Consider the following 20594-nt stretch of genomic DNA (forward strand, 5'->3'; position numbering starts at 1 on the left):
TGTCATTATTATTTAATTTGATCTTCACAAGTAGATGGGTGATGGTATTATCCCCATTGTACAGATGAGGTAAACAGAGGTTAAATGACTTGCCCACGGTCACACAGCTAGTAAGTGTCTGAAGCTGAATTTGAACTCAGGTCTTCCCTACTTCAGGCCCAGAGTGCTATCTGCTGTGCCACTGCCTTATTGTCTTTGCTTTATATTATAAGCTAGAACTAAGGGCAGTGTTTGGCACATACTAAACTTAAATACTTTTTCATTTATTCATCTAATTGAGACTACAACTTCTCTTTAATTTAGTGTAGATGAAGATAAGAAAAACAAAATATTTATTATTATTAAGTATTGACTATGTGCCAGGCAGAGTGTCATGTGCTACAGGTACAAATACAAAATATGAGACAATCCCTGCCCTCAAGAAACTTACATTCTAATAGGGGAAGACAATACATATAGAAGAATGATGGCCCAGAAGGGGTATTTTAGTCTGGGAACTGATAGGAACAGGGAGAGGAGCCACAGAGCAACTCCTCTTTTCAGGACACATTTATTTTTGTTTTATTTTTAGATTTTTATCACATTTTTTATTTTGTTAAATATTTCCCAAAAGCATGAAACATTTTTTAACGTTCATTTTTTTTTAGAATTCTGACTTCCAAATTCTCTCGCTCCTTTGCACCTCTCTTTCGCCCTTTGAGAAGGCAAGCAATATAGTATCAATTATGCATGTGCAGTCACGCAAATATATTTCATATTGGCCATGTTGCAAAAAAGAAAACACACAACCTCCACCCCCTATAAATATAAAGAAAGTGAAAAAGATATACATCAATCCGCACTCAGATTTCCCCAGTTCTCTCTCTGGAGGTAGATAGTCTTTGTCATCATGGGTCCTTTAGAATTGTCCTGGATCATTGTGCTGATCAGAGAAGCTAAGTCTTTCACAGTTGGTCATCCTTAAAATACTGCTGTCACCATGTACAATAGTCTTCTGGTTCCGCTCACTTCATCAGTTCATATAAGTCTTCCCAGGTTTTTCTGAAACCATTCTGCTTGTGAATGACTCCTCTTTTCCAGGAATAATAGCGTTGATTTGATTACTGCCCCAGAACAAGATGTAGGAAGGGAGCAGCAAGGGATGGGGGCCAAGTAACGACGGCAGCATGGGATAAAGAGAGACAGAAAACAACTTGGTTAGCCTGAGTCTGAATTAGATATGGAGAACGATCACAATCAGGAACCTAGGGTTCCTGACTGGGAGGCCCGAGGTGAGTTTTGGGTGAGGAAAAATGGAATGAAGATGACCAGAAAATGACTTTTATCAAACTTTTTGGGAGTTGCTATATATAAAAAAATGTGTCACCTTGTAATGTCACTCACTGAATTTCTTGCATAGAAAATACACTCCCCAAACCAAAAAGTCACAGTTTGCCACATGGTGATGAAAAAAAAGGAGGGGGAGGGTTGGCAATAATTCTTGTTTATCAGTAAATATCTTTGGCAACTACAATGAAATTTAACACTTACAAAATGTGCTCTAATTTTAGAGCTACTTTTGGCACTACAGGCTGAGTTGATAATACAAGCTTCTATTTTGGGATACTTGGTATATTTGGTTTGGGGGGTTATTATGAACTTGGTATTGAGTGGACCAATAAGAGGCTTTGGGAGCAGGAATTTAGAGTTACTAAAATCAGATAGCCTCTTTCAATTCCTTTTCCCTGGTCCATGTTTTCTGTTTCTTGCTGTCCTCACCTATTCCTACCTTCACATTGAAGTCACTGAATTAAAGTGTATATGTTGATTTAATTTGGAGAGCATGTCAAGATCTTCATTAGTGTTTCTTGTTGCCTTTGGATAAACAATAAAACCTATTCTACCAATTCCTTTATTTTCTGCTCCAAGAAAAGCCTTTGAGTGAGCCTTCAATTTAGCTGTAATTCCCATTATTTTGTTTTATTTATAGTGGAATGTCAAGTTTAATATGATCCAGTTCCTCCAATGTCCATTCATTGGTCACTGAACAAGATTCTCACATTTAAGAGTACCTACAGCTACTTTAAAGTTCATAAACTTTTAAAGTCCAAAACTGTCTGCCCTCTTTTCCGCCTCCATTTCAACACATGCGGAAGGGGGCCACAGGTGATTGAGGTTAATTCTATATTTGGCTTTGTTTCGTGGGTTTCCATGACTAAAGAATTCATGCCCTCGTGTCTAGCCAGTTACTGGTAATCAGATTCTTCATTCTTTGCTAGGTTGGTCTCAGAAAACAGATTTAGTCTGTTTTTGAAACCTTTCCAGCATAAGGGTTACTTCCATATCATACTGGACCATAAGGATAGGACTTTGTAGAGGAAACTTATATGTCCATATTTCAAAATAAATAACCATATGAAATCTAGGAAACATGAGTCGAGTTCTTACCTCCATTGAAGGAAGATTTTAGAAATTCTGCCTTTGGGTCCATTACTCTACTTAACTATATAGAAAGGTACCAAAATATAATTATAGAAATGACTTACTGCTGGATGTATGTAATTGGTTACTTTTCCATCTTAGGAATAATGATGGAAAATTTGGCTGAATGATCATAGGTTTATGGATTTAGAGCTGGAAGGGACCTTAAAACCATCTCCAGGAGTTGTTAAACTGTGGTCCATGAACTTAAAAAAAATTTTTTTCAATAATTGTATTTCAATATAATTTGTATCCTTTAAACCTCTATATATTTTATCTTATGCTTTTAAAAATATTATTCTAATAAGCGGTCCATAGGATTCACCAGATAAGCAAAGGGGTCCATGACACAAAAAAGTTAACCCACAATCTAGTCCACTCTCTCATTTTACAGGTGAGAAAATCAATACCTAGATTAAGCAGCTTGTTGAAATTCATACAAATAATAAGTGTTATTTGAATCTAGATCCTTTCACTTGAAATCTATTGCACTTAGACACAGGTGAAGTTTCTATAGCAGGATTTTTAAAAAAACTATTTTGCAAAACTCAAATTTCTCAAAGAAACTTATTTGGATTTTGTGTATTACTGTACGAGAGGAGTTCCAACCTTAGGTAGTGGTATGAAATTATTGTTTAAAAAAACATGTATTCTATGTTTCCAATTCCTTTCTCTTTTATCTGTAGATTACGTTCACACCAGCAAATTCCATTTAGCACATTTATTAGATGCCTTCTCTTTTAAAGGCACAGTTTGATGCTAAAAATATTTTTAAAAGGCAATAATTTCTGCTGTCAGGGGACATTACACTCTCACCCCCACTCCACCCCCACCAACTTTGTATTTGCAGCCAAGGCCCACATCATAATTTCAGACTTGGAAGGAACCCTACTAGAACCCCTACTCAAAAGCAGATAATGTAAACAGGGTTTTTATAGATAGGATATGTGTTATATTGATCTTACTAATACCTAGCGAAACATAAGAAAGACTGAAATGTTATTACAATTGCCACCTTCGAACACACTACCCTAATATTTATTTATCAAGAGAGCTCTAACTAGGTATTTTTGTGGCTTTAGCAGTCAAAATTTAGGGAGTATAATATGAAGTTGCTCCTGAGTGGGTGGGAATATGCTACAAGATGAGTGAGATCACCAGAAATGCAGCCAAAGCAGAAATTATTCTTGGTAACTAGATGCTAACCACAATTGTTGTATGCTGCAAAAGGAATGCAAGTGTCATCAGTATTTTCTAAATAATGGCACCCTGGGCTAAATCCTCACCACCCCAACCTAGATATATTTCTGTATTTTTTTTGAAATGAATGAAAAAGCATTTATTAAGTACTTACTGTTTCCCAGGCACTGTGCTAAACTCTGGAGATACAAAAATAAAAGGCAAGGCAGTTTCTGCTTTAAAGGATATTATATTTTTTGAAAAATAGCTTTTATTGATTTTGTTTTTATATTTCTCCCTGTATTCTTCCTTCCCCCTGTCTCCCAGAGAGTCGTCTTCTATAATAATTTTTTAAAAGTACGGGGGAAAAGTCTCAGCAAAACTTACACACACATGAATAAACTCTGACACCATATGTAGTGTTCCACATCTGTGGATCACCCAACACCTCTGCAGATGTATTCTCATATCTCTTCTTTGTGGCCAAGATTATTCTTAACACTCTTACAACCTTCGTATTTTACGGTGATGGTTCTTTCCATTTATTTTGTTGCAATCATTGTGTGTATTATTTGCCTTGCTGTCCTTACGTCACTCCATACCAGTTAATGTGCTTCCACACTTGTCTTTTCATTATGTTTGTTATTTCTCTCAGCACAGCAATAATATTCCATGATATTAGTGCAACAAAATTTGTTTAGCTATTCTGTAATTTATGACTAACTTTGTTTCAAGTTCTTTGCATTGCCAAAAGTGCTGCTATAAATATTTGGATGTATATGGAGCCTTTCTTATTACAAATGACCTCCTTAAAGTATATGCCTAGTAGTGGAATCTCTGGGCCAAAGGATATGGACACCTTAGTCACTTTATTTGCATAATTCCAAATTGCTTTGCAGAATCATTATAGCAATTCATAGCTCCACTAGCAGTGTATTAATATACATATCTTTCTCCGACCCCTGTAATACTGACTTCTCATCTTCTGTTATCTAGATGAATCCTCAGAGTCATTTTGTGTTACATTTCTTTTATTACTAGTGATTTGGAATATTTTTAATGTGACTATTAATAGTTTGCCATTCTTTTGAGAATTATCTCTTCATATTCTTTATCACTTATCTATTGGGGAATGGCATTTGATCTTATATGTACATATGTATATATTTTATGTATGTATATTATACATGTATATTATATATTGTATATATATGTATATTATATGTTATATGTGTGTATATGCATGTGTGTATATATATGTACATATATATATCTTTGTAGCTATATTTATATCTCGTATACTTTCTAAAGAAAATTTGATACAAAGATTTTCCGCAGGTGACTACTTCCCTTTTTATCCTAGATGCATTACTTCTGTACGTGAAAAAAACTTGTTAATTTTGTGTAATTAAAATTATCTGTTTTATCTTTTATAACTATCTCTATCCCTCTTTGGGTAAGAATTCACCTCTTACCAATAGATGTGAAAAGAATATTATCTACCAGAGCTCTGATTATTAATGAGATCAGTATTCTCTCAGATATGGGCAACTAGGTGGCCCAGTGGATAGAGTGCTGGGCCTGGAGTCAGGAAGACCTGAGTTCAAATTTGGCCTCACATGCTTACTAGCTGTATGACCCTGGGCAAGTCACTTAACCGTGTTTGCCTCAGTTTCCTCATCTGTAAAATGAGCTGGAGAAGGAAAGGACAAACTACTCCAGTATCTTTGCCAAAAAAAACCCCAAATGGGGTCACAAAGAGTTAAATGTTGACTGAAACAATTGAACAAAGGCAAAACAACATTCTTTCAGATAGACCTCATCTACTCACTCTTTTGTCCTGGGGTCTCTGTCTCCCCTGGGAGGTGGTCTTCATTCCTTTTTTTTTCCCTCAACTGTGAGGTTGCTTCTTGCTCTGGGTGTAAAAATTCCTCCCTATGACTTTGCCTCTAGCCTTTTCAACTCTATCTGGATGACTTCTAAATTATCTTCAGCACCATTCCTGTATTTCCAACCATCTGTTAAATATCTCCACTGGGTATCATACCAACATGTCAAATAGAACATATCTAAAACCAAAATCATTACCTTTCCCTGAAATCTGACCTCTTTCCTAACTTTCCTATCTCTTTTTCTAACACTAATATTCTTGCATTTTTAACCGAGGCTCGAAACCTCAAGAGTACTTTTTTCCTCTTTCCTCAGCACAGCCCCCAGTTCCTAAGTACAGTTGTTTATACCTCTAATGTCTGTGATGTCTTTCCCCTCTCGTCCATTCCTTCTGCCACCATTTTAGTTCAGATCTTCTCGTGTAAACTATTGTGAGAACCTCCTGCATAACATCCTCACCTCCAGTTTCTTCCTGTTCCACCACACCTTACACAACTCTTCCAGAGTAGATTTGCTAATACACAACTCTGATCACATTGTCTCTCTGCTTACCTTCAATGATTTCTCCATTTTCCTTCTAACCTCTAGAGCCTGGTATTCAAAGCCGTGGGCATTCTGCCTACACAACTTGCCTTTCCAGGTTTATTTCTCACTCCTCTCCTTTATACTCTCCATGCTTCAGTCACATGGGATTCTTCACTATTCCCCAGACTCTTTCTACCCTATTCCACCTCTTTGCCTTTGCTTAGGCCATACCCTACACTTTTGAAATCCTACCTCAAGGCTCAAGTCAAGTATCACCTCCTCTATGAAGCCTTCCCTGACCATCTGTCCTCCTCCCTTCAACAGTGGAATGTGGATTTTTCTTTCCTCTAAACCATTCTAGCACTTTATCAATTTTGTTGTATTTCTCTCCTTTAATATTTTAACATATATTTATTCTCTACCATCTCCTCTTCCATATTATAAACTTTTAGAAAAAGAAATGTCTTATTTATTTTTGTTTCCCCAGCACCTAGTACAATGCCTTCCCCATCACAGATAATCAGTTGAATTTTCTGAATAAAAAAAACATGCAAAATCCTAAACTAGAAAATAGAAAGACAGAGACATTGTTTATAATGTCACCAGTCACTTGGGTGACTGGTTTTATCAAAAAATATGCACAGAAAATAAAATTATTGATTTGATAATCCACCTTTTTTCTTTCCTTTATCTAAAAGTTTAGTCAAAGTAAGCTGCTTGGGACATTGAGCGTGGATCTTGGGAAGAGAGTAATAGTAATGAGTAAGCTCAACCTGCCTCAAAGAGCTTACATTTTGAAATATGCCATCCCTGCTGCCACTTAAGTGCCCTTGAGGCATAATCATGTGGTTTGCCAAAACTTGATCTGTGGGAATTCAGAGGACGTGATTCTGTGTCACCTCACAAAAGACATCACTAACAATTCCTTTCCCTAAATAAGAGTGTTAGTTTCATAAATAAAGGTGTAAGTTTGCTCTTGACTCATTAAAGGTGACCTAGAAAAGCGTAAGTCTTCAGACATAAAACATGGCTTTTGCGTTATGTACTGCGTACTCAGGTCAAATATCTGAACAGGCAAAGCAGGCAGGGGCTTTCTCTTTACTGTTAATGTCTTCTTTTTGTTTGTTTTTGTTTTTATTTTTCCACTACAAAGTTTCACTTAAGGGTCTAGGTTTTAAATATGTGAATGTAGTCAGTCCAAAGGTAATCACCAGCTTGTATTTTGGGGGGATGGCGTTGTGTGCATATTGGCGCCCAAAGTAAAGCATCTCATTATTAACAGATTTTCCAGTGTAGACTCTAAAATTCTAAGATTATTCTACCATGTATCTTCTATCCACATTTATTTATAGAACCCCCACTATATGCTATTTACAGAGTGCTGTGTTAATTTCTGATTAGGGTAAAATTATGAATTGTGTTTTTGTGCTTTGTGCTAGCCTTAAGATTTGTTTTCAGAAATGTTACAAGATTTCGTCAATAATTGAATGGAAGAATAATTTGGAATGATCTATTCAACCTTTAGCTCAGGTTTCTAGATAACATGAGACTACTGTAACTTTTCACTTGTTAAAAAGCATCGACAAATCGAGCCCTTCAAACTTTCAGAGTAGAAATTGACCCTAGACAGTGAATTAGACTTTTGTGGTTACATCCGCTATTGCAAACAACTGTACCTTGAATTACATAAGTTGGGGGCACTTAGTGGTAATTGCCACCAGGTTACAATTTAATAGGAGCTCCAATCAAACCAGTTCATCAAAGAAGTATTTATTGAGAAACAACTATGTCCATAGCATTGCTCTAGGTCACTCTGAAAGATGAAGAAAACCATGTGGGTGAGGTTCTTGGACCCAGTGAACTTATAGTCTAACTGAATAAATAAGGTGCTTCATGAAAAGTTGAATAACAATACAAGGCAGCATATGATTAAATGCTGGATAAGTTGGTACAAGCAATAAAGCGAATTCTATTGGACTTTAGAGGAGAGAGAGATGATTGGCAGTTGGGGAAATTGAGGAGGGCTCAATTGGAGCTTTCCTGGGAGAGTAAGGACTTGGGGAAAACAGGGAAGTTTCAGAGGGAATGTAGGACTTGAAATGACCCTCAAAGAATTTATACGAGTAGATAGGACAAGAAAGGCATCCCTGGTAGGAGCTCAGCATGACCAAAAGTGTGAAGGCTTGAATGGATAAAATACATAAATAGGTCAGGTTGGAGGGAAGGTAATTGAAACTACTGGTGAAGATGAAGTGTGGTATTTAGCTGTGAATTGTTTTTCCATTTTCTCCATAGTCTCCTTTGCCACAGATAATAGAGAGTTGTATGAGTAAGGGTATCTTATTATGTGTTTTTCATGTTTTCTGCCCATGTATCTAGGAGCGTACATTTCCAGAAATGTATGGAAGGAAATATTTTTGAAGTAAAGTAAAATGAAGGACATTTTAATTTGCAATCTAGGATTTGGGGAGGGAGTTGGTCATCCTTTTTTTAGAAGTATATTTATTTCCCTTAGTACCCTGTGCTTCTTGGCTCCAAAAACACTTTCCTGCTTTAATTAGCAGAATTTTCCACACAGGCTGCCCTGATGTATAGGAATCCATTGGGGAAACCTCAGATCTTAATACCATGAGGTCATCTACCAACCAGGTTGTTGTCTTTTCTATTACTCGTAGATTAAGACTGAACCCTACAGATTTGGTTTTTATACAGTAATTAAAGTTGCAGTCAAATTATGAAATTAATTGATTTCACTCAAAATTGCCACATTGTTCTCTTGAAGAAATTGGGGAAGTGGAGTATTTTTCTTTTCCTGTTAGCTTTCAAGGAAGTAAGCATTTCTTTAAAAAGAATTTCTTCATCCAACCCTGCTTTTGGCTACATCAAACATGCAAATGCCTTGGGGATTGGGCTTGTTCAGTGAGGCAGCCGCAGAAGCAAAAGAGCGAGATAATGAGCTGAAATGGATTTCAGGTTTTCCTTGCTCTCCCTGCAGAAAGTCTGTTGGCTTTTATAAGCCCACATAGAGCCAGAAGGCATTCAGTCACAGTAAAACAATAACATTTCTGCACACCAGGAGGCATAGAATTTTCAGTCTCACCATCACCACCACCACCACTCCTCCCACATCCTCCTCCCCATCCCCCATCCTAGCCATCCTTTGTATGATTGGGAAGGTATGGCTGGACTAAATTCATGTGAAATAGGTGAGAATTTTTTAAAGGACTGTGAGCTCAACAGCATGACATAGCTTCCCCAAAAAACCAGTTCAGTACTTGGCTCATTAATAGAAATCTAGGGCTTACAATGAGGGAAGGGATAGCTCTTCTGAATTCTGAACCAGATAGATTCCACTTGGAGTAGCATGTCCAGTTTAAGGTTCTGCATTTTAGCAGGGATGTCAATACACTAGAACATTTCCAGGGTGACTAGGATGCTGGGGGAACTCAAAATAGAGCACATGACGATCAGCTGATAGAACCATGGTTGTTTAGGCTCCCAGTAAGAAGGCATAAAAGAGATGGGATAGTTTTATCTTCAAATATTTGAAGAACTATTGCTTAGGAGAGGGATCAAACTTGTTTTCCTTAAACTAGTAGGTGTAAAGTTATAGTACTTTCTTGGAAGCATGTTTCAATTCAGTAGAAGAGAGAATTTCCAAACAGAGCTGTCTGAAAAATAGAAGGGGACCACTTAGGAAGACATGGATTCTCCATCACTGGGGGCTTCAGAATGGAGGCTGTATGACCATTTGTCAGAGATGTGGTAAAGGAAGATTTGTGCTTGATATAGGGATTAGCGTAGATGCTTTCTAAGGGTTTCCTGTCCTCTGCTGTTTCTAAGAGAATTTATAGATCTCTGCCTACTGATAGATTTGTATTTAAGTACTGTATCCCTATAACCTAAAAGAGCTTTTCAAACCATTGGATTTTCTAATAGAGAGCTAGTAACACCTCTACTAGAATCCATTAATGAGCTACAATGTTCTCAGTGTCTACTACAATATTTCAGTGGACAGTAATATAAAGAAACTTTTCCTGAGTTATTGTATTTTTCCATATTACTGCAGTACTGCTTACTACACAGCCAGCATGATGTATTTCCATTCTTGCATCAGAAAAGCACAAATATGACCACTTACTCCAAATTGCCTGTTTTATTGAGCCATGCAAAACTATGTTGATGCTGTTGTTGTTTTAAATATGTAACATCTTTATGGTTGTTGTCTGGGTATTTCAGTTGTGTCTGATTCTTCATGACCCTATTTGGGGTTTTCTTGGCAAAGATACTGGAGTGGTTTTCCATTTCCTTCTCCAGTTCATTTTATAGATGAGGAAGTAGAAATAAGTAGGGTTAAGTGACTTGCCCAAGGTCACACAATTAGTGTCTGAGGTCAGATTTGAACTCAGTAATATGAGTCTTCTTGATTCTAAGCCCAGTGCTTTATCCACTGCACCATCTAGCTGCCCCAAATATAAACATCTTCGCCCATTAAAATTAGTTTGCTCAAAATGATAGCTAAATCATCTAGTCACCCGCAGTAACTGGCATGTATAATCCAAGAACCTTTCCCCAGTGAACTTAGGAAAGAGAAGTCATCATGAGCCTACTTAGTATAATTTTTCTTTAATCAACTATATGTTCATCCCTTGAAACCTGTAGTAAATTGTATATCTCAGTCTCTTTTGCTTAAATTAATATTCCATTATTGATCTGTGAACAAATGTTTAATAAGCACCTACTTTGGACCCAATGGGCAGTAGACTGCCAGGCCTGGAGTCAGGAATCCAGACTCATCTTTCTGTGTTGAAATCTGGTCTTACTAGCTGGGTGACCCTGGGCAAGTTACTTAACCCTCTTTGCCTCAGTTTCCTCATCTGTAAAATGAGCTGGAGAAGGAAATGGCAAACCACTCCAGTATCTTTGCTAAGAAAACCCAAATGAGGTCACAGAGACTCGAACATGACTAAAATAAATAAACATCAATGTGGATCCAATGCTATGTTAGGGCTTGTGGGGGAGGAGGCCCAATAGAGATACAAGTAAGTGCTCAGAAAATACTTAATGATTTTTTTGAATTGGTGTTTTTATATTATACTTGGAGTTTTAACTACACCCTAAGGCTGTGGTAGCATATGTTATTTATAAGCCATGTCTTCTTTTTTTACTTACAGGCATCTTTCCCAGGGAACCTGCAACTTGTCCTTGTTCTACGCCCAACAGGATTTTTACAAAGGACTCTCTCAGACATTGCTTTCAAATTCAATAGAGATGAATTTAAAATGAAGGTACCTGTAAGTATTTCAGTTCTTGATCTTTTCCCCAAAGATAGGCTTGTGAGGAAAGGAATCTCTTCCTTTGTCACCAATGGAAATTGCCTAAAGCATTGATAATTATTGTAAAATTGTTTTGATAAGATTCTAGATACTTATTCCCCAGGGAGGATCCTAAGGATGTCATTAAAGAGATTTGGAAAGGTGATTAGAACTTGAACTGGGAAAGGTTTGATTGGTTAGTCTTTGAGTTCTAGACCTCCATAAATTATCTATAACTTGAGGTATCCCCCAGATTGACAGACCTAGATGTTAGCCTAGAACCAGAGGTAGAAGACCTGAACCTCATAATAGAAATTAGAACCAAACTCTCTGCTGATTTTTCCGGAGAGAATTGAGTGTGAGGAATCAGAATAGAACAGGGTGTTCCTTTAAGACGTTTGTGGCTAGACTATAATATTTAGGATGGGTTTTTCTAACTCTGTAACTCATTAATTATGATTTCGGTTATGCTTTATTTTACCTTCCCCTTAGTAAAACCCCTTTTGAAAAACCCCACCCAAACTTATCTCCATCAAAACTAAGAGAAGGGATCTGTATACACCCAACCTGGGCAGCAGCATGATGTTGTGCAAAGACCCCTGCCCAATGTTTCCACCCCAGTTCTGCCACACCTGTGTGACCCTGGGCAAGTTACCAATTCACTTGGAAAATGAGAGAGTTGGAAGACATGAACCTCTGTGGACAACATGCTGACCTAGGAAACTACAAATCAACACAATCTATGTTGTATTGTATTTTTATTTATTTTATTAAAGATTTCCCAATTAGATTTTAATCTCGGGCAGCAGTAGGAGTTTTGAGGGCCCACTTGCCACCTGTAGGCTATTAAGTTTGACATCTGTGAACTAGAGTCCCTCTGGAGCCCTTCCAAGCTCTACACCTACCTATGAATCCCCATGGTCAGGCTCAAGCCCACTAGTCAAGGGCTGATTAACATTTTTTGTATGTCATGGACCCCTTTGGCAGTCTAATGGTGTCTGTGGACCCCTTCTCAAAATAATGTTTTAAATAGTTGAAGGAAATGATAAATTTCAACTAGAGACTAGGGAAAATAATGGTATGAGTTCAAATCTGACCTCAGACACTTACTAGCTGTATGACCCTGGGCAAGTCACTTAACTGTGTTTGCCTCAGTTTCCTTGTCTGTAAAATGAACTAGAGAAGGAAATAGCAAACTACTCCTGTGTCTTTGCCACAAAAATCCTAAGTGGGATCACAGAGGTGATGGAACAACGATCAACAAAAGACTAAATTGTTTATTTGTAATCAGTCAACAAGTATTTGTCAAATGTCTCCTATGTGTTAGGCCCTGGGCTAGATGCTGGGAATACCAAGACAAAATGAGAGTTCCTGCCTCCAGGAGCTTCTCTCTATCACATATACTTCCTTTTGATATTATTTGTAGCCGTTCTTCTCCCTTCGGTTCTTCTTTATGTTAAAATAGATTATTACCCAATGACCGTTTCATAGACAGAGCCCAATGTCATAGGACTTTAGAGCTAGAAGGTACTTTGGAGACTCTTTTGGAGTCTCATGTCTCATGTCTCAAAAGTACTCATGGAGTACTTTTGGAGACTCATGTCAGACTCTTTATGACCCCATTTGGAGTTTTCTTGGCGAAGATACTGAAGTGGTTTGCCATTTCCTTCTCCAGTTCATTTTGCAGATGAGAAAACTGAGGTTAAGTGACTTGCCCACGGTCACACAGCTAGTTAAGTGTCTGAAGCCAGATTTTAACTCAGGAAAATAAGTCTTCCTGATTCCAGGCGCAGTGCTTTGTTCACTGTTCCACCTATTTGCCCTTGGTCAAATGTAGCCTCAACATACTGAAAATCATAAGTCAAAGATAACTTTTTTGTTTACAAGATCAATAGGTAATCACTGTGACTATCTCCACCCCAAGAGAGGAAGAAGAAAGGATTATCAGATCTGTAGGATGCTTTGGGGCCACAGAAAATAGTTTTAGACCTCATTTTCTCACACATACAAATTTTTCCTTCAAATTAAATGATATATCTTTCTTTTTTTAATTTTAATTTATTTTTAGTTTACAACATTCAGTTCCACAAGCATTTGAGTTTTAAATTTTCTCCATCCCCCTCCCCAAGGCAATGTGCAATCTTTTATAGACTCTATATATACATTCATACTAAACATATTTTCACATTAGTCATGTTGTAAAGAACTATAACCAATGGAATGAACCACAAGAAAGAAGAAACAAAACAAAAAAGAGAGAGAGCAAATAGTATGCTTTAATTTGCATTCAGACTCCATAATTCTTTCTCTAGATATGCATAGCATTTTCCATCATGAGCCTTTTGGAGGTGTCTTAGAACCTTGCATTGGTGAGAAGAGCCAACACTATCAAAATTAGTCATCACATAGTGTGGCTGTAACTGTGTACGATGTTCTCCTGTTTCTGCTCCCCTCACTCAGCATCAGTTCATATAAGTCTTTCCAGTTTTTTCTGAAGTCCACTTGCTCATCATTTCTTTTTTTGTTGTTTTGTTTTGTTTTTTAATTTTTTTAAGCATCTGCTTTTAAAACTTTGAGTTCCAAATTCTCTCCCTTCTTCCCTTCCCACCCACCCTCCCTCCCTTGGAAGGCAAGCAATTCAACATAGGTCACACATGTATCATTATGTACAACACTTCCACAATGCTCATGTTGTGAAAGGCTAACTAAATTTCCTTCTATCCTATCCTGTCCCTTTATTCAATTTTCTCCCTTGACCCTGTCCCTTTTCAAAGGTGTTTCCTTTGATTACCTCCTCCCCCTATCTGCCCTCCCTTCTATCAAACCTCCTTTTTTTATCCCCTTCCCCTTACTTTCCTGTAGAGTAAGGTGCCCAATTGAGTGTGTATGTTATTCCCTCCTCAAGTTGGATCTGATGAGAGTATGATTCACTCATTCTCCCTCACCTGCCCCCTCTTCCCTTCCAACAGAACTGCTTTCTCTTGCCACTTTTATGTGAGATAATTTACCCCATTCTATCTCTCCCTTTCTCCCTCTCTCAATATATTCCTCTCTCACCCCTTCAATTTATTTCATTTTTTTAGATATCATCCCTTCATATTCAACTTATCCTGTGCCCTCTGTCTATATTCCCTTCAACTCCCCTAATACTGAGAAAGGTCTCATGAATTACACACATCATCTTTCCATGTAGGAATGTAAACATAACAGTTCAACTTTAGTAAGTCCCTTATGAATTCTCTTTCTTGTTTACCTCTTCATTCTTCTCTTGATTCTTGTGTTTGAAAGTCAAATTTTCTATTCAGCTCTGGTCTTTTCACTGAGAAAGCTTGAAAGTCCTCTATTTTATTGAAAATCCATATTTTGCCTTGGAGCATGATACTCAGTTTTGCTGGGTAGGTGATTCTTGGTTTTAATCCTAGCTCCTTTGACCTCTGGAATATCATATTCCAAGCCCTTCAATCCCTTAATGTAGAAGCTGCTAGATCTTGTGTTATCCTAATTGTATTTCCACAATATTCAAATTGTTTCTTTCTGGCTGCTTGCAGTATTTTCTCCTTGACCTGGGAGCTCTGGAATTTGGTGACAATATTCCTAGGAGTTTTCTTTTTGGGATCTTTTTCAGGAGGCAATCAGTGGATTCTTTCAATTTCTATTTTAACCTGTGGTTCTAGAATATCAGAGCAGTTTTCCTTGATAATTTCTCGAAAGATGATATTTAGGCTCTTTTTTTGATCATGGCTTTTAGGTAGTCCAATAATCTATTCTCCAGGTCAGTGGTTTTTCCAAGGAGATATTTCACATTGTCTTCCATTTTTTCATTCCTTTCATTCTGTTTTATAATATCTTGATTTCTCATAAAGTCACTAGCTTCCCCTTGCTCCAATCTAATTTTTAAGGTGGTATTTTCTTCAGTGGTCTTTTGGACCTCCTTTTCCACTTGGCTAATTCTGCCTTTCAAGGCATTTTTCTCATTAGCTTTTTGGAGCTCTTTTGACATTTGGTTAGTCCATTTTTTAAGGTGTTATTTTCTTCAGTATTTTTTTGGGTCTCCTTTAGCAAGTCATTGACTTGTTTTTCATGGTTTTCTTGCATCACTCTCATTTCTTGTCCCAAGTTTTCCTCTACTTCTCTTACTTGTTTCCAAATCCTTTTTGAGCTCTTCCATGGCCTGAGCCCAATTCATATTTTTCTTGGAGGCTTTTGATGTAGGCTCTTTGACTTTGTTGACTTCTTCTGGCTGTAAGTTTTGATCTTCTTTGTCATCAAAAAAGGAATCTAGAGTTTTAGTCTGAGTCTGAATTTGAGTCTGAGTTGGTTTTCGCTGCTCATTTTGCGTATTAAAATGCTTGAATCAACTACAAAGGGCCTATGATGGAAGATGGTATCCATATCCAGAGCAAGAACTGATGAATAGAAATATGTATAGTATGATTTTACACACATACACACACATATTTGTGTCTAATGGAAGCCTTCTTCATGGTGGGGTGGGGAGAAAGGGAGAAACAAATGCACAACAGAGAACAAAAGAAAACTTAAAAGGAAGTACAGAAAGCAGGGTAGCATAGTTTTTCAAATAAACAGTGTGAAATGGAAATTTATGGTTTTATATTGAATCCTCTTTTATGTTGTGCTGTGTGCGTAGAAATGTTCTTTTTTGTCTTTTGTATTTAAGTACAAAATGAGTAAAAAAAATTTAAAAAAGAAAACCTAAAATAAAGGAATTTAAAAAGGTTCCCACAAAAATGCATGAATAATGAGAAAGAAATGTAGGGAAGTTTCTTTTACTCTTTTTCTCTAGGTTAAGTTTGCTTGGAGGGCACTAAAGAATGGTGTAGAAGGACAAAAATAGGGGCTGACTAAATCTCTTTTGGAGAGTTCCATTCTTAAATACATTTTCTTCTGATTTCCTAATATAAATTACGCTATTTTTAATCTCAATAAATAGTTAGCAATAGCCAGGGTGCTAATACAAAACAGATGTGAAATAGATCTAAGGACCTATTTTGGAAGACTTACTTGATATCTTACAGAGCAATGACTTTTTTATTTAAAATCTTGGAGTTTCATTAAGTGAAAAAAGAGAAAAAAAATTATACATAGCAAAAACTGAAAATAAGCCCTGGATAATTTGGTTCCAGTTTCACTAATAAAAACCTGCCCTCTCTCTCAACTGTGTTCATGCAGAGGAATCATTTAAATGCCATAACCATATATTTCTGATGTGTAGATATTAAGTTCCTTGAGGGCAGGAACTGTTCCACTCTTGTATTTGTATCCCTAGCATGCTGCTTAGTATATAGTAGGTACTTAATTAATGGAATCTAGGATCATAGATCTAGAACTGGAAGGGACCTCAAAAACCATTCACTCCAACCCTCTAATATTACAGATAGGGAAACAGAGGCTAAAAGAAGGTAAGTGACTTCATACAAATGTCAGAAGTATTGATCATTCCTTGTCGATTGATTAAAATGTGAAACTTGATGAAGATAACATCTGCCAGACCTATTATGCATTATTTAGCTCACATTTGGGGTGTCGTATAGACACTAATTGGTACCTGATAAAACCGTACCATTTTCCTCTGCAATGGGTACATGTAAATCGACCTTTCTCAAACCTAACAGCTATTATTTTCACCAACCATGTCCTTTGCAACAATGAAGACGTTTTCCCCTGATAGATTACTGTGTCAGCTCTATACGTGGATGTTCTATTTGTGGGTTTTGCTTTGTTTCCTTTTTTCTAGATCATAATGCTCAGTTCAGTACCAGAATTGCAGAGTTATATTGACAAAACACAGCTAACAGAAGATCTTGGTGGGACCCTGGACTACTGTCATAGCAGGTGGCTATCTCACCGCACAGTAAGTGACCTTTCCGGTTATCTTTTCATGGTCAGGAGGAAAGGAAAGGAAAACTGCTCGCAGTATAGTCCTGCTTCTGCATCATGGCATGAAGTTTCCCCAAACATGTTCATGTTAGCAAAAGTTTACTTCCAAAGAATGAGGAGATGGTCTCAATGGAACTTAGTCATCTTAAAGAAATAATATGAGTAATAAGTTTGGGAGTGGTTTTCTGCAGGCTTAAAGGCAAAAGGCTGTGTTGTTGTGGTGTGTGTGTGTGAGTGTGTGAGCACACACGTGGTCATTCTGCTCCTAGGAGAGAGAAGGAGAGAAGTCAAGTACAGAATTGCTCTGAATTTTGAGATTATGTTAAAAGTGTGTCTGATCTGAATCCGGAAAAAAAAAAAGCATGCAGTCAAGGAACGAATGGTGAAGGTACTTGTCTATGAGCATACTGTTGCTTAGATTTTCTTTGAAATCTTTTACTTTTAGAATGAGGTGATATTTAATTTGTTGGCTGTCATGAGACCTAGGTCTCATTTTAAAACAGCAGCCGTGTTGTGTGCATAGGATATTTGATGTAGCCTTTTTCCTCCTCTTTATTTCAAAAGGCTATTGAAAGTTTCGCCCTAATGGTTAAGCAAACAGCTCAAATGCTCCAGTCCTTTGGGACAGAACTGGCTGAGACAGAATTACCTAATGATGTACAATCAACCAGCTCCATTCTTTCAGCACACACAGAGAAGAAAGGCAAAATGAAGGTAAGTGAAGGATGGGAAGGGGCAAAGCTTGCTGAGGTTAAACACGAAAGGGCTCTGATCATTAAAGAGAAATTTCCAAGAGGAAAAGAGCATGGTTTTCTTGATTATACCAAGTATGAGGCTGAAACATGCTTCAAAAACCACTCTTAATGAGTGGCTACTGCTCATTAGCTTTCCAAGTTTGGAGACTGGGGGTTCACATTTATTTCTAACATAAAAAGCACATTTTTTATCTCTGATATAAAAAGGACAGCCTTAGTAGAATGCAGATTGAAACGTGTTCTTGTGGTGGCTTCAAATGTGGGTAATAAATCCTTTGCATCACTGAGTAATGATGAGATCGGCACAGAATTATGAATTAGGCTTTAAAGATATCTCTCAGCAAAGTGAGTCATGCTGGTGGTAACTGAGTCTATTGGTCAATCTGATGTTTACCAGGAAATTTTAAAGCTGAGATTCCTATAGTATCTTAAGGCAGAGATTAGACAGGCAGGTAGGGACATTGTGTTTTGTACCAATTCCAGAAATCCAAGGCTCTTAATCTTACCGTGTTTACTTACTGATTTCCTCTCGGGATGTCTTCCTCTCCCCACTTTGTATAAATTCCTTTTTTTTCCTCATCATAAGCCTACTCCTACACACTGGCTAAATTTTTTGCTTTGAAACAGCAGTCATTTCTCTTGGTAGAGGCTTTTCTAAAGAGGATATACTCATAAGTCACCAAACATGCAGCCCTATCTAGCTTAAACTAATAGCTTGCTCTGATTAGAAAGAAATTACTGAAGGAACTTTTGTTAGACACCCTGTCTTCTTTACCACTAAGTGATGTGTAACTCTGGCTGAGTGAGTGTTAATAAATGAGGACAAGATAACCTCTATGTCCCATACAACTCTTTAGGATTGTACATTGAAAAAAAAAGTAAAATCTAGACTGAGAGTACTTCTTTTCAAATATTCTGCCACCAATAAGATTACAAGCCAGGTTAAAAAATTACTTGCATGAGCTACTTCACAGTATTGTTGCAAAGAAAGTGCTTTGTAAATCTCAAAGCACCATATAAATGTGAACTGGTATTATCATCATCCAGATGCTCACATAATTCCTTCCCCCGCCCCCAACTTGTTTTTTTTTTTTATGGAAACGTCAAGGGAAAATACTCCCTAGAGCTGAACTTGTAGGAGGTGCCTGGCTTTCCAGTATATTTATACTAGCTTTTTGCTCTCCAGAAAAAAAATTTGAGTATGTATTTATGCCAACCAGAGCTTCACATAGATTGCCTTAACTGCTCATAGGACACAGTTGATTTACCGCACTCAAGGGTCTTTCTAGCCACACAACTGTATCTTCTTTAGCTATTAAACCCGGACTCTAGTTCTAGCTTTGCCACTAGGAAGGAATGAAATAATTATTTATTAAGCACCTACTATGTGCCAGGCACTGTGCTAAGCACTTTACAAATACTATCGCATTTGAAACTCGCAACCCGTAAGAGATGGGGGCTCTTATTATCCCTATTTTACAAGTGAGGAAACTGAGGCAAGCAAAGAATAAGCAATTTTTGCCGAGGGTCACAAAGCTAAGACTGGATTTGAACTCAGCTCTTCCTGACTCTATCCGCTGTGCTACCTAGCCACCTACCTAGTTGTATGACCTTTGTCAAGTAACTTCATTTCCATAATAAAAATTAGAAGATTACCTTTGATAATCTCTAAAAAAAAAATTTCTTGTTTTTTATTGTGTTATTAATATGATAACCTGGGGGCCACTAGGTTAGTGGATAGAACAGTGAGCTTGGAATCTGGAAGAATCATCTTCCAAAGTTCAAATCTGGCCTCAGACACTTACTAGTTGTGTGACTGTAGGCAAGTCACTGAACCCTTTTTAATTCAGTGCCTCATCTGGAGAAAGAAATGGCAAACCACTCCAATATCTCTGCCAAGAAAACGCCAAATGGGGTCACAGAGTGAGACATGACTGAAAAACAACTGAATAACAAAAAGAAGCTGGCACATAGTAGGCACTTAATAAGTGCTTGTTGATTGATTGCCCTATAACCTAGTCCTGGCTTTCGCCTTCACTGGTTGTGTAATATTGAGCAAGTCATTTAATTCCTCTGAGCTTGAAAGTTTTCTCATAAGTAAATGAGAGAGTGGGGCCAGTTAACCTCTACAATCCTTTCTGGTTCTGAAAATTCAATGGTGCTGTAAAATTATTCAAATAGGTAATTTCTTTGTCAGTTTCCTCTATACCAATATTATCCTCACCATCCTTTATAATTTATTTTTCCTTCTCTCTTTCCACATACTCTTTAAATCAACCTTTTCAGACAACTTAGCTAATAGTATAGTTTCTAATGATTTATTATTTATTGAATGATGAATCTCTAAAACACCAAAGAGCAAATTTGAACGAGCTGTTGTCTTTCCACAGGAAGATATGATGTTAGCATTAAAAGAGGGGCACACTATCCTTGAAAGCATTAGGGAGCCACTGGCCAAGAATCCTGAGTACAACCTGAATCAAGATCAGCTTGACAATCAGACCACAGTGCAAAGGTGAGAGGAACCGTGAAATGTTTGCGGGTGTTTTGCTTTCTTTTCTTCTTTAATAAT

General features: G+C 37.3%; 1 protein-coding gene across 5 annotated transcripts in view; it reads left to right on the forward strand.

Moving 5' to 3' along the window:
• The window catches only part of MCF2L (MCF.2 cell line derived transforming sequence like), a 382905-nt gene that overhangs the window by 318422 nt on the left and 43889 nt on the right, over positions 1-20594 (forward strand). For all 5 annotated transcript variants that reach the window (XM_036753319.1, XM_036753316.1, XM_036753315.1 and 2 more), the window contains 4 exons: positions 11229-11348; positions 17125-17241; positions 17832-17981; positions 20413-20537. In XM_036753319.1, the coding sequence (XP_036609214.1) occupies positions 11229-11348; positions 17125-17241; positions 17832-17981; positions 20413-20537 (512 nt within the window). The remainder of the gene's footprint in view (positions 1-11228; positions 11349-17124; positions 17242-17831; positions 17982-20412; positions 20538-20594) is intronic.

Source organism: Trichosurus vulpecula, chromosome 4 (assembly GCF_011100635.1).
Source record: "Trichosurus vulpecula isolate mTriVul1 chromosome 4, mTriVul1.pri, whole genome shotgun sequence".
Taxonomy (NCBI): Eukaryota; Metazoa; Chordata; class Mammalia; order Diprotodontia; family Phalangeridae; genus Trichosurus; species Trichosurus vulpecula.